At 29.0% G+C, this 12,817-nt stretch overlaps 2 protein-coding genes across 2 annotated transcripts; both read right to left on the bottom strand.

Moving 5' to 3' along the window:
* Positions 1-672: 672 nt before the first annotated feature.
* LOC8265508 (putative germin-like protein 2-3) lies at positions 673-2,162 on the bottom strand. The gene is made up of 2 exons (XM_002523129.3): positions 1,475-2,162; positions 673-1,374 (listed from the first exon to the last, which is right to left on the bottom strand). Exons 1-2 carry the CDS (start codon positions 1,584-1,586, stop codon positions 839-841), a joined length of 648 nt encoding a protein of 215 aa, XP_002523175.1. The 5' UTR covers positions 1,587-2,162; the 3' UTR covers positions 673-838.
* Positions 2,163-2,649: 487 nt separating this feature from the next.
* On the bottom strand, positions 2,650-6,070 carry LOC8265507 (tubulin beta chain). Its single transcript, XM_002523128.4, has 3 exons — positions 5,524-6,070; positions 4,126-4,395; positions 2,650-3,553 (listed from the first exon to the last, which is right to left on the bottom strand). Exons 1-3 carry the CDS (start codon positions 5,915-5,917, stop codon positions 2,886-2,888), a joined length of 1,332 nt encoding a protein of 443 aa, XP_002523174.2. The 5' UTR covers positions 5,918-6,070; the 3' UTR covers positions 2,650-2,885.
* Between the last annotated feature and the right edge of the window lie 6,747 nt (positions 6,071-12,817).

The raw sequence follows: 12,817 nt of genomic DNA, 5'->3' as shown, positions 1-12,817 counted from the left end.
ACATTTTAGCTTAATATATATATTTAAATTATTTTATTGATATACTTAGGTCTAGTTCAAGTGTCAAGACCGTAAGAGGTAATACTCTTATATTGTATAGTTCACAGTCTATTGGCTCTTTTTTTAGAGTATCATTTCTTGGTATTAAAAGAAAACATATTTGTTATATATGATAATTTTAATGGTTATATCATAAAATTAACCTAATCCACTAATAAAATAATTTTATTTCATACTATTAGTAAATACAGAAATATATTAGATTAATAGATTTTCTCTATTAATGTAAACTTAATTATAAAATATATTTTTTAAAAACTTTTTAATCTAAATAAGGAAGTAGTTTTTTTTCTGCTCTAATCCAAGAGGATGGGAAGAAATTTAAGAGCGTGTAGATGAGATGGTAATGGTTTCTTCTATCTTAACTAAGGTCTCGAATTCAAACTTTGAGTATATAGCTGTATTAAAATTTTTAAAGAAGTATTTTGTCACCCGTAAAAATCTTGTCCAGTATGCTTTGGATTAAATCTAGATATTCAGAGATGAAAGAAGAGAATGGGAAGGAAACAAAGATTGTTTAAATTTCAAAGTTAGTTATGAGCCCAAGACATTCCAGCTTGAGAAACAATGATCTGCATACACATTTGTTATGTCCAAAATGAGAGATAGATAAGAAATAATAATAGACAAATTCATTACAAATCATCAACTGATTCTCAAGTGAATACACATGAAACAAACCAGACTATTACACTCTGAAAAGCACATTGAAAAATTCTGAAGATCAATGATCCTTTGACATAGGTGCGCCAACCCGATTAATGATTGACTAAAAGGATTAGAACTTAGCTTGGATCTTATAGATCACGTTCTTGTCAACTTGGAAAGCCTTTCCAAGAATATCACTAGCAATCTGAGGATTGGATCCAAAAACTGCATTGGCAATAGTAATAACACCAGGGTTTTGGCTACTGAGAGCAGCAATGGCTACAGCATTACCGTTTTCAACATTTCTCTGGTAGTGGACAAGACCGACAGGGAACACAAACGCATCACCTTTTTTAAGCACTTTCGTAATAAGCCTGTTTTCTGGGTTAGAAGTCACAAACCCTACTTCGAGACTACCTTCCACAACAGTCAATATTTCAGTAGCCCTTGGATGTGTGTGTGGAGGGTTAATACCCCATGGTGCAAAATCTACACGAGCCATGGATATCCCAAGTGTGTTTAGTCCTGGCAATTGGACTGCTGTAACTGGAGTCACCTTTGAACCTACAGGGTTCGTTGTGTTGCCTGTTATGTGAAGACCGCTAAAGGAAAAATCACTTGCTTGAACCTGCTTTGGGTCCTTGCACGCCAAAGCATTCACTAGAACTGCCAGTGAGAAATTAACATATCCACAACAATCATTATTAGATTAAACCTTTCAGGTATTATATAATAAATTGTAACATTCATGCATTTCACTACGTACCTGACTTGCTGGGGTCAGCCACACAGAAATCTTGAAGAGGACTGAGATCAGCCAGGGCAAGAGAGCAAGTTAAGGCAGCAATAAGCCCTGACAGGATAGTTTCAAGAGCCATTTCAAAGTGTACCCAAGTGAAAGCTTCAACTTGTCAAGAAAAGGGTTTAACAGTAGTGGACAATTAGAATCTTTCTGGAAAATGTGATGATCTGCCTTTTATAGAGAGTGTGAGAGAGAGGCAGCCGTCCACTGCGTTGCAGGATTCATAACCTTTTTCTTGTCTTGTGCAGATGAGAAGAAAGTGTATTGCCTGTATATTCTTTTACAAATTTGTCTAATTAATTGCTTTCAAGACTGAAGATTACGTTTACAAGTGAAGTTTCTTCATCAGAAAAACTATGAAATATGATTGACTCGGTCTAGTTTGATGATTCTTTAATTTGTTGGTGGACACTAGTTAATAAGGAATCTTTGTTGTCACCTTGCAATCTTGAAGGAAAAAAGAAAAAGAAAACACAAATGGAAAAGAACAGAGAAAGCTTGTGGATTTAATGGTACCTTGATGGTGACTTGGGCATAATTGGGGTATTAGTGATTCAGAAGTATTTTCCAGATCCCTTAATTGAGTTCTATTTTCAAAATTTCATGCATTGAATTTTATGGATGGAAATTTGCAGAAATTTTTTTCTGGAAAAAGAGCATGTGATGTTAAGTAAATGTTGCATTCGTTTGCGCAGGGCCACTAACCCGTTTGGCATTGCATTTCCTAAAGTAAAGCATCTCCACATATGCTTTTCTCCAAACCAAGCCTCCTGAAAAAAATTTCTGATTGGGTTGCAACTAGAGGCAAATGTCATCAAGGCTAAGAATATATCTCATCATCAGTGGTGGAGTTGGATTAAATTTAAGAAGCAAAATCGAATTTTAAAATATATAAATACATATTAATAACCTTCTTATAAAATTTATTCCACTTAGTGGAAACCATGGCCACCTTCGGTCCTTCTAACTTCGCCGGTGGATAAATGGCATCAATTACTTTGATCTTGGCATCAATATCATTATAGTGAAAGTGAAACAGGAAGCAGTATTTTAACCAAGAAACAAAATGCCAACATTATTTAGCCAGATTGTTACCTTTAAGATATTGAAAAAAGCTACAAAGAAAATTCTGGACAAAATTAACATTTCAATTCGTTTTTATTTACTAGATACAAACATACATCACTGCAATTAAAAACAAAAACAGTCACAAAAAGACCCATCTTTGGTACACCCCATACACATCAACATGTCAATCTCCTTTGACCCTTGAGACATCAATCAATATACATATATAATCACTCACAACAAAGAGCCAACAAGATACAGACTTCAGAAGAACTGAAAAAACGAAAAGGAAAAAAAAAGACAGATGTCATATTTCCTCCCCTTCTTCCTCCTCGTACTCCTCATCATCAGCGGTTGCATCCTGATACTGCTGGTACTCGGCCACCAGATCATTCATGTTGCTCTCAGCCTCAGTAAATTCCATTTCATCCATACCCTCACCAGTGTACCAGTGCAAGAAAGCCTTGCGCCTGAACATTGCTGTGAATTGCTCGCTGACACGCCTGAACATTTCCTGGATGGATGTCGAATTCCCAATAAAAGTAGATGCCATCTTGAGACCCTTTGGTGGGATGTCACAGACGCTAGACTTGACGTTGTTGGGGATCCACTCAACAAAGTATGAAGAGTTCTTGTTCTGGACATTTATCATTTGCTCATCAACTTCTTTAGTGCTCATTTTACCGCGGAACATTGCTGAAGCAGTTAGATAGCGGCCATGTCGTGGGTCAGCGGCACACATCATGTTCTTGGCATCCCACATCTGCTGGGTCAGTTCTGGCACAGTCAGAGCCCTGTACTGTTGTGATCCTCTGGAAGTCAAGGGTGCAAACCCAACCATGAAGAAGTGGAGGCGAGGGAATGGGATAAGGTTAACTGCAAGCTTGCGAAGATCAGAGTTTAGCTGTCCAGGGAACCGGAGGCAGCAGGTAACACCACTCATGGTAGCAGATATAAGGTGGTTAAGATCACCAACTGGGACATGGAAAAACCAAAATAACGAAATGATCAGATCATGTTTCTTCTGAAACTCTGCGTCATATATACTTCCATGGGCATTAGTTAACACGTCTTGTCATATGCAAATAGATAATATGAATGTATATGCCAGGTGTGCATCTGATTTAAAATTGGACGAGATATTTACTAAAAGCAGCTGCAGAATACAATCAATGCTGTATCTATTTGTGGGACATAAAGGAGTCTAGATATATAAGTGTAGGAGTGTGTATGTCTGTGCTATAGAGACAGAGAAAGAGCAAACCATATGAAAGTTAATCACCAATAAGGAACAAGACTACAGACAACACATCCACTTTTAACCATCACTGAAAAAACTCAGAACCTACAGTAGCCACAACCACACATCTTAGCTATCTATGCATACAGGATACCAAACAGGTAGGTACACCATCTTATCCTGCTTTGATTAATTTTCAATTTCAACCTTCAAGAGGAAGACAAATTTGTAAATAACTAAATCCACAAACCAAGTAGATCATAACTCAAAGATATTCTGAATGAGTAAGGTTTATGATTTAACTTACAAGTTGGAGTAGCGAGCTTGAGAGTGCGGAAGCAGATGTCATATAATGCCTCATTGTCCAAGACCATACATTCATCAGCATTTTCCACAAGCTGATGAACAGAAAGAGTGGCATTGTACGGCTCAACAACTGTGTCAGACACCTTTGGAGAAGGAAAGACAGAAAATGTCAACATCATGCGATCAGGATACTCCTCCCTGATCTTAGAAATAAGAAGAGTTCCCATGCCAGAACCAGTGCCTCCACCCAGTGAGTGACAAACCTGAAATCCTGTTTTAAAATATAATCAATAATACTTGAAACAGAGAGGAAAAAATAAAACTACAGCAATGATTGGCTGAAAAGTAAATCTAGAGAAATAAAACTGTCAAAATCTACTGCTACATGATTGTTTGAGATGACACTTTTGGATTACCATGCAACAATGATGGTCAAATTGAATGGCTTAGAATATTGCACCAAATGAATTCAATTATAATAGCAACATAAGAACCAGAATTATGAAAAGATAAAGAATACCAATTTCACCACAAAACATTAGATTATAGTTTAAGACTCAGTGTTATTCCAGATAACTTAAGCCCCAGCTTCCTCCACATTTATCATCAATGCAAAATCCAAGAGTCAAACATAGCATCACAAGAACTTTAAACCTTGCATCACAGCTAAATGTGTGGAATCTCACGTAGAATCTACATTTAAGACTTGTGTATATATTTAACTTTCATGCGCTGAAGAGTGAATTTGTACTTCAGAACAGCTAGCGAATATTTGTAAACACCATATACAAATTATTAAACAATAAAAATTAAGATTACCTGCTTTTGGGAACTCCTGAAATAGCCATTAGAAATTGAAACAAAGAGAAAATACAGCAAAAACTCCAAACCAATCTAGAGGTAAAAGTTATTATGCATAAAGAACCATTTTCCAAAAGGATAGTTACCAGACAATGAATCAAATGAGAAGCAAAATTCAAAAAGGAAAAACAGAGCAAATAACGTGAATCCTAATCATATTGATATATAAGAGTATCATAACACCAGTTCAATACCCATTTATCTACATAAACATTTCTTTTCCCTAAGTAAAAAAATGAAGAAATTCTAACATTTCATTAAAACCTCAAAATCAAATCAAATCAAACAAAAGAAACGAATATCTAACACCACAATAAATCCAGGCAGGAACAAAATCCATAAATTGTATCAAAAGGGTATCATTTAAGATTTATTAAAAAATTAATCCCAAATATGAACAAAATTCAGAAAAGAGGAAGCCATATAAGAAAACACAAACCCAACGCGAGAACAAATCAATAATAACAGTCCGAAAGAAACAACTCACATCAAGAACACTAAAAACCCATAAATAAAAAGCTAAAGTTTATTCAATTACCCTGCAAGCAATCACAATTCTCAGCTTCTTTCCTGACAACATCGAGAACAGAATCAATCAATTCAGCTCCTTCAGTGTAATGTCCTTTAGCCCAATTATTACCAGCACCAGATTGACCAAAAACAAAATTATCAGGTCTAAAGATCTGACCAAAAGGACCAGATCTAACTGAGTCCATAGTGCCAGGTTCCAAATCCATAAGAACGGCACGGGGCACATATCTACCACCACTTGCCTCATTATAATACACATTAATTCTTTCAAGTTGGAGATCTGAATCTCCACTGTACTTTCCCGTATGGTCAATTCCATGCTCGTCGCATATCACTTCCCAGAATTTAGCTCCGATTTGGTTCCCGCATTGCCCACCTTGGATGTGAAGAATTTCTCTCATATTGTATTTTTCTTTTCTTGGGAAGTCTGTTCTTTTTTCTTTCTTTCTCCTAGAAAAGCGAGGGGAATGTTTCTATTGGAGGGATCTAAAGGAAATTGAAGGGAAAATGGAAATGGGCGAAGTAGGGAAAGAGATGATTTGTGGGTCTGTGAATATTAAAATAAAAACGTAGGTTTTTTTGTTGGTTTCTAATTTTGATGGGTGTGTTTGTGATTCTTAATATTTTCTATGGATTGAATTGTAAATTGAAGGATTCCTAAAGGACGCAGAAGTAAAGTGGACCAAATTGTTTAAAGTTAGTTTTGATGGTTTTGTGGATAGGGATTTGTAATAATAGGGATCTCAAAAGGACAATAATGTTTGGATTAATTTTTGTAGTTCTATGATGAGTTTTTTATTTTTTATTTTATTAATAAATTTTTATTCGTTATTTGGTTAAATTTAATAAATTTAATAACTCAAAATATTCAGTATCATATAATCCTTAATCAACGGTCAATTATTTATGTGTTATTTTTTTTAATAAAAATATTTTATTACTAAAAATGCTAAAATATTTTAAAAATATTTATTTAAGTTTAGTATATATATTAAAATTAATAAGAATAATACATATATACGAGTGTTTTATATTTTAATATCAAATAATTCACACATATTTTATTACTTATTAATATCTATTAGTTTGGCAACAAGCAAATTGGCAAGAGGATATGAATCAATGGAGAGACTTTCAATCAAGGGACTGGCCCAGAACAATACAATCAAGAATCAATCAAAACATCTGTAGGTGCACCAAGCAACGAGTGAATATTACCATATTTGACTCTAAAAGCAACTCATGCATAATGCATTTAGTAGATGCTTTGTCCCTACTAAATTTTTAAATTTAATATTCAATAACATACTTAACAATCTTTTTATTTATTTTCTTGGATATCTTGAAAATGGATTTCTTTAGTTGATTCGTTATATTAGCAATTGTCAACTTACAAATAACTTATCCTACTAAATAAATAAGAGGAATTTATTTTTAAATTTTTTTTCAAATTATATACTTAAAAATAAAAACCCATATGCTTAAAATTAAAAATTTTTATTATTAATTTGACGAACCAATTAAAAATATCTTATTTTTAATGTCACATTAACAATAATAAAATTAAAAAGTACTAAACATTTCAAATTGAAATAGAAAATAAAAATACTGGTATCAAAAATAATAATTAAGATATTAGTACAAATTGAATACTAAGTTCAAAGATGTGATACCAATATCCGCATTATTAAGACAGTTGTAGGGTCCACCAAAGAAACAAGCCCTGGAACTCCCTTACTGAGCTTTCCTTCATGATCACAGACCAGTATAATTGTAGCACCTCGGCTTTCTTGCTTATCAAAAGCACCGTCAAAAGTCACATTTATGGAGGCTGCCATTGCTTGCTAGGATGTCGGCCTTGGTGTTAATTAAGTTGATCACGTTTTGGTTCATGGGACTGCTAAAGTAACATTGAAATCTTTATGGTATGGGGCTGCCTACCCGTTCAACTATATGCTCACAAGACCAGCTATCGTGCTATAAAAGATGAAGCATTTGGGTCCCCATCAAATTTTTATTTATTTTTTATTTGAAATATTAAGTTTTAATTGTATTTCTTTAGTATCTAAATTTCGATTATAATATTATTGAGATATAAATTTAGAAAATTTATTATCTATATGAAAATATGAAAACTATACGACACCCGTTTAATAATATCTTACTCAACTAAATCATAAATGTCACTAATTCTATTCGTTTCGTACTTAAAATATTGATCACCTTTTGGACAATTAACTACATTTCGAGTTTTTCAGATAGCCCGAACTCTTGAAGAAGGTGCTGCCAGCAATGGAGAAAGGAATTCCCTTGCAAGGTATGCATGGACAAATTTAAATTCGACAAGAACCATAAACATACCAGTTGACAGGGCAAGAACAAGTGGGGAAGTAGTTTCGACACCACCGCATCTTTTACAAACGCCATCTCCATGGATAGTCCTCCAAACAAAGCTTCACCCACCGCCGGCAACCCTTCCCGGAGAAGTCTCCAAAAGAAAATTATTAATTTTGGGTGGTACTCCTCTAGTATTCCAGGCCATTTTTTGCCAAGAGAATCGAGTGTCCGAGAAAGAATTTTCTTCAACCTCCAATTGACCGTCACTTGAATATTTTTTAGCAATAAAGTAGCTGGTCTTGACCCAGTTTCGAGAAATGCCCCACAGTGCTCTCAGGCTCCAGTGTGCCAATAATTCTCACATCTGTAGGAGTAAAAATAAAAATAGTATACACCGAGTCTCTTTTCCAAGTGACTGCTAGCTTGGTTTCAGTCTAACACAGATTGTTTACACCAAAACTCTTCTCTAATTCCGGTGCAATTCTTATAATATGCACCTCGGATCACTTTAGCAGGTTATACGTGCGGGGACATCAGTCTCCGCTTTTTTTTTCTTATAATTACGATAAAATAAATTACAGCACTAATATTATATTAAAAACTTTATATTTATAAAAATTAGACTTTTACTCGGACGTTTATACGATTGTCATAAATTATTTTTATTTTAAATAATAATTTAAATTGAATTTATAAATAAAATCAAATATATTTTTTTATTATTTATAATATTTTTAAAAATAATAATAAATTAAATATTATTTGATGTCATTTGTAAATATATATTCTTATATTATATTTTTTTTGAGACAAATATCTGATGTGTATTTATTTTAATACATGAAATTTTTATTTTTTAAATTATGATAAATTAAATTTTAAAATTAAATTTTAAAATTAAATATTATATTAAAAATAATATATCGAATGAATTTTTATTTGTTAACGAGAATCAGTTATTTATCTGTCATTATCGACCGTAATTATTTTGATTATAAATAATAATATAAATTAAATTTATATATAAAATTAAATATAATTTTTATATTTTATAATTATTTAAAATATTTCAAAATAATAATAAATTAAATATTTCTAATGTCTTTGTTATTTGTTTTGTATTTTGAGATTATATCAATACAATAATATAAAAATTATCAATAGATTAATAAAAATATTACAAAATTATACATAAACTACAATTTTATGTGTGAATAATAAGTATACTTGTCAAAATAAAAATTATATATATCATCATATAGTAACACATGTCAAAAAGTTTCTATTAGACCAAATACAGATTAATTTCTTTTGTTCATTTACATGCAGTAAAAATGTTCATTTTCAATATGTATAATATTCATTAGATGTAATATTCTATAATAATTAATTTTATTTATATTTAAATATTTATTATTTGTGAACTTAATATTTATTACTGTTAATGTTCATGTTTGTTTTGTTTCATATACTATTCATTACTGTTAATATTAATATTTATTATCTAATACTACAATTTCTATTGTCTGTATATATAATGTTTATCAATATTTTCAAATAAGAATACTGATTATTTATAAAAGAAATTTATTATTTTTGTGATGCATATTGAAAAAATTTATTATTGATATGAACATTCATCATTTATAAGGATAATATTCATTAGTTTATTAATGAATATTTGTCATTAATAAAAATTATATTCAAAGCAATAGATAATTGATATATATTCATTAATATTAAACAATGGAGTATGTATTAATCATTTAATATTAAAATATAAAACATTCATATATCTATATTAATTTTATATATTGTAATGTAAATGGGAATCAAGCATCTTCAGTATAATTCTGCATATCAAATTACAGGATTTTTATAAAGTAATTCGAGCCAAATTGGAACAACATTAGATCCTAACTTCAATTCTGCACCAAGTTCTAAAATTTAGAACTTAAATGATGATAATCCAGCTTTAATTTTATAATTTAAATTAAAACTTAATAAATTACTTGAAACATCTCAATTTGGCTTAATCACTTTTATAAATATTGAACTTGAATAATAAAAACATTAAATATAACATAAATTTACTAGCCATATGTATTACACTAGTCATTTGCCCCTGTTACTGCATGGCTGTTATTAATTTTATAACATAAATTTTTTAGCTTAGTATTTAATATTTTTTATAATTAAATCACATGAAGATAATTTTTTGTTCCTTAATTTTATAAATTATCTAGTTTATCTAATATTAATCTTTTATTGAAAATAAATTTTACAATATGTGTCGATAGTTAATACTTGCAAAATTTATCATATATCTTTTCTGGATTAATTTTCTATCATATGCTTATATAAATAATATGAAATATGAAATTATCTATTAATATTTTTTATTTATTCTATTAGACGGTTAAGTTTTTTATATCTCTTGAATTTATTTTAAGTAAAAATGTTCTAAATTTGTAGATTTTTAGTTCTACTTAATATCTTTTTAACTTTCATATGTGGATTTTTCTTTTTAGTTAATATCTTTTTAATTTTTAGTTAATTCTTCATTAATCAAGAATTTAATAATACATCAAACAAGAGTATATCCAAGCCACCTTACCCAAAGAATGAGCGACTCCATTATTGACTTTCACTTTCACATATGGATTTAATTACTTTTTTACTACTTACTTCATCAATCTAATAAGTCTTTCTACATGTCATGGATTTCTTTTATATAATTGTATTCATATGTAAATTATTAGAGTTTCTGCTATTTTATCTTATTTTTTCACATGTATATATGTTTAAAATATATATTTTTTAGAAGCGAGCAAAGCCGAAATTGACCGGTTCAATTATATTTATATTTTATTCGAATCATTTTAATAAAGAATAAATAGAATAATATTTTAGTTCAACTCGATTTTTGCTAGAAAAGATTTAGCTATAATGATTGTAACTGAACCGATCTAAATTTCTATAAACATCTAAATTTACAATTTATTTATTTATATAAGTTATTATTTAGCTTTCAAATATATTTATTTGTATATTTAAATATTTTATTATCATTGTTGGTTTTGAATAAATATTTTTATATAAATATTTTATAGTTCAAATTATTAAAAAAGTTTAGAAGTCCAAAACGGTAAATTGAATCAAATTGAATTTTCAATTTGATAATAAATATTGGCTTGGTTTAGTTAATAAAATTAAATTTTGATTATTTGGGTTTTAGTCAAAACCAAAAAACTGAAGGAATTGTAATTCATCCCTTTTTTCTTGAGGAGAAACTATAATAATTTTATGATTACATAATAACTAAAATAAGTATTAATTCTTATCATAATAATTTTTATATAAATATTATTTAAAATAAATCATTTATTTTCATCATATCTGCTAATAATTTATTATTGCATAAAATATTAAAAATATAATTTAAGATGTTATGTTTTAGATTAAAATTATTGTCTAATTATAAAAATAATTTATTAGTTAATATAATATTAAAATATAATTAATATAATATTTTTAAAATATAATTAAAAGTAAGGTAAACAAATAAATATATGTATTAAAATAAAAAATTTATGCGTCAAAAATTAAATATATATATTAAAAAATCTAAGTTTTAAAAGAAAATATATATATAAAGAGATATATATATATATATATATTTTTTATTTTACAATTTATAGTGTGATTAGCGCGTGGATATTAAATCTAATTATTTGTTCTATTTTTATTTTTAAAATAAGATCAAATTATTCATAGTTTTGAAACTAAATTTAAAAATGTTAGAAAAAAGGAAACTGAGACAATATATTTGATTGTCGGTAATACATAGACAGCCTCAAAATAAGGTAAAAAAAAATTGGTTAAAAGTTAAAACTTAAAAAAAAAAAAAAAAGAAAATTAACTGCAGTTAAAAGTTCACTTGATGGGTTAAAATTTCACAGGGATTCAAACATAAAAGTTGTTCAAAAGAATTGGACACGGGAGTGTATTTGGTTGATTGCAGATTGCACGCATCATGTGAGTGGTAATGATTTGGACATGTGACTTTCTATTGTCAAGACTGTACGAGGTATTTATCCTTTGACTAATGCCCTTTCGTTTTAGTAGCCTAATCATTTTCTAAACTATTATTTTGTTCTTTTTTTTTATATATATATTTTTTGTTTATATCAAATTAAAGAAGGAATAATACTTTAAGAATTTCTTTTTCATTTTTTTTTATATTTTTCAGTGTTATTTTGATTTTTGAAAGGGTCGATGGATCGCAGATTATATAATAAAAAATAAATATTTTTGATACTCCAGCTATGAATTAAATATTTTTTAATAAATTTTATAATAGTATTGTCAATTAATTCTAATTTAAATAATAAAAATAATATATTAATAGATGAAGAGACTATAATAAAATTCTTAAATATATAAAATGATTTAATTATTTTTAATATATTGCATCAAATTTTACACCTACTTAATAAATATATTAAATTTTATAACTATTTTATATATTACACAAATTAGTTAGAAAATTTTATGGACTGAATATTCATATTTATAATCATCTAAGTTCATCAATTTTTATAATTAATGAATAATAAAAATCAAGACACTAAAAGTTACCAAAAGGGGGAATCATTTGAAAAAGAAAAAGAAAGAATAAACTTTAGACAAGTATGAGAAAGAGTAGCATTTTTACTGTGGGATGCTTTCATCTCAAAAGGTAAAAAAAGATAAAAAAAAAAAAAAAAAAAAGAAATATGCAACATAAATTGGGTCAAGCATCATGAGTGCCACGTGCTTCTCAATTTCAATGTTTAATTCATTTTAACTTCAACTTCACATTACCTCTATTCTTTTTTTATTAATTTTTTTTTTCTCTTCAAAACAGTAATTTATAGCAAAAAAAAAAAAAGCAAATATTTTTTGTTCAGAAATTAGCTGTT

The sequence above is a fragment of the Ricinus communis genome, chromosome 4, assembly GCF_019578655.1.
Source record: "Ricinus communis isolate WT05 ecotype wild-type chromosome 4, ASM1957865v1, whole genome shotgun sequence".
Taxonomy (NCBI): Eukaryota; Viridiplantae; Streptophyta; class Magnoliopsida; order Malpighiales; family Euphorbiaceae; genus Ricinus; species Ricinus communis.
The sequence above is the reverse complement of the archived record's forward strand: the minus strand, read 5'-3'. Positions and strand labels throughout refer to the sequence as shown.

Excerpts from the sequence above, each read along its gene's own strand:
- LOC8265507 (XM_002523128.4), bottom strand. The coding sequence starts at position 5,917 with ATGAGAGAAATTCTTCACATCCAAGGTGGGCAATGCGGGAACCAAATC. Across the intron at positions 4,396-5,523 it reads GAATTGTGATTGCTTGCAGG|GATTTCAGGTTTGTCACTCA; the intron begins GTAATTGAATAA and ends ATTTTAAAACAG. Across the intron at positions 3,554-4,125 it reads CAAGCTCGCTACTCCAACTT|TTGGTGATCTTAACCACCTT; the intron begins GTAAGTTAAATC and ends TCCATGTCCCAG.
- LOC8265508 (XM_002523129.3), bottom strand. The coding sequence starts at position 1,586 with ATGGCTCTTGAAACTATCCTGTCAGGGCTTATTGCTGCCTTAACTTGC. Across the intron at positions 1,375-1,474 it reads GGCTGACCCCAGCAAGTCAG|TTCTAGTGAATGCTTTGGCG; the intron begins GTACGTAGTGAA and ends TCTCACTGGCAG.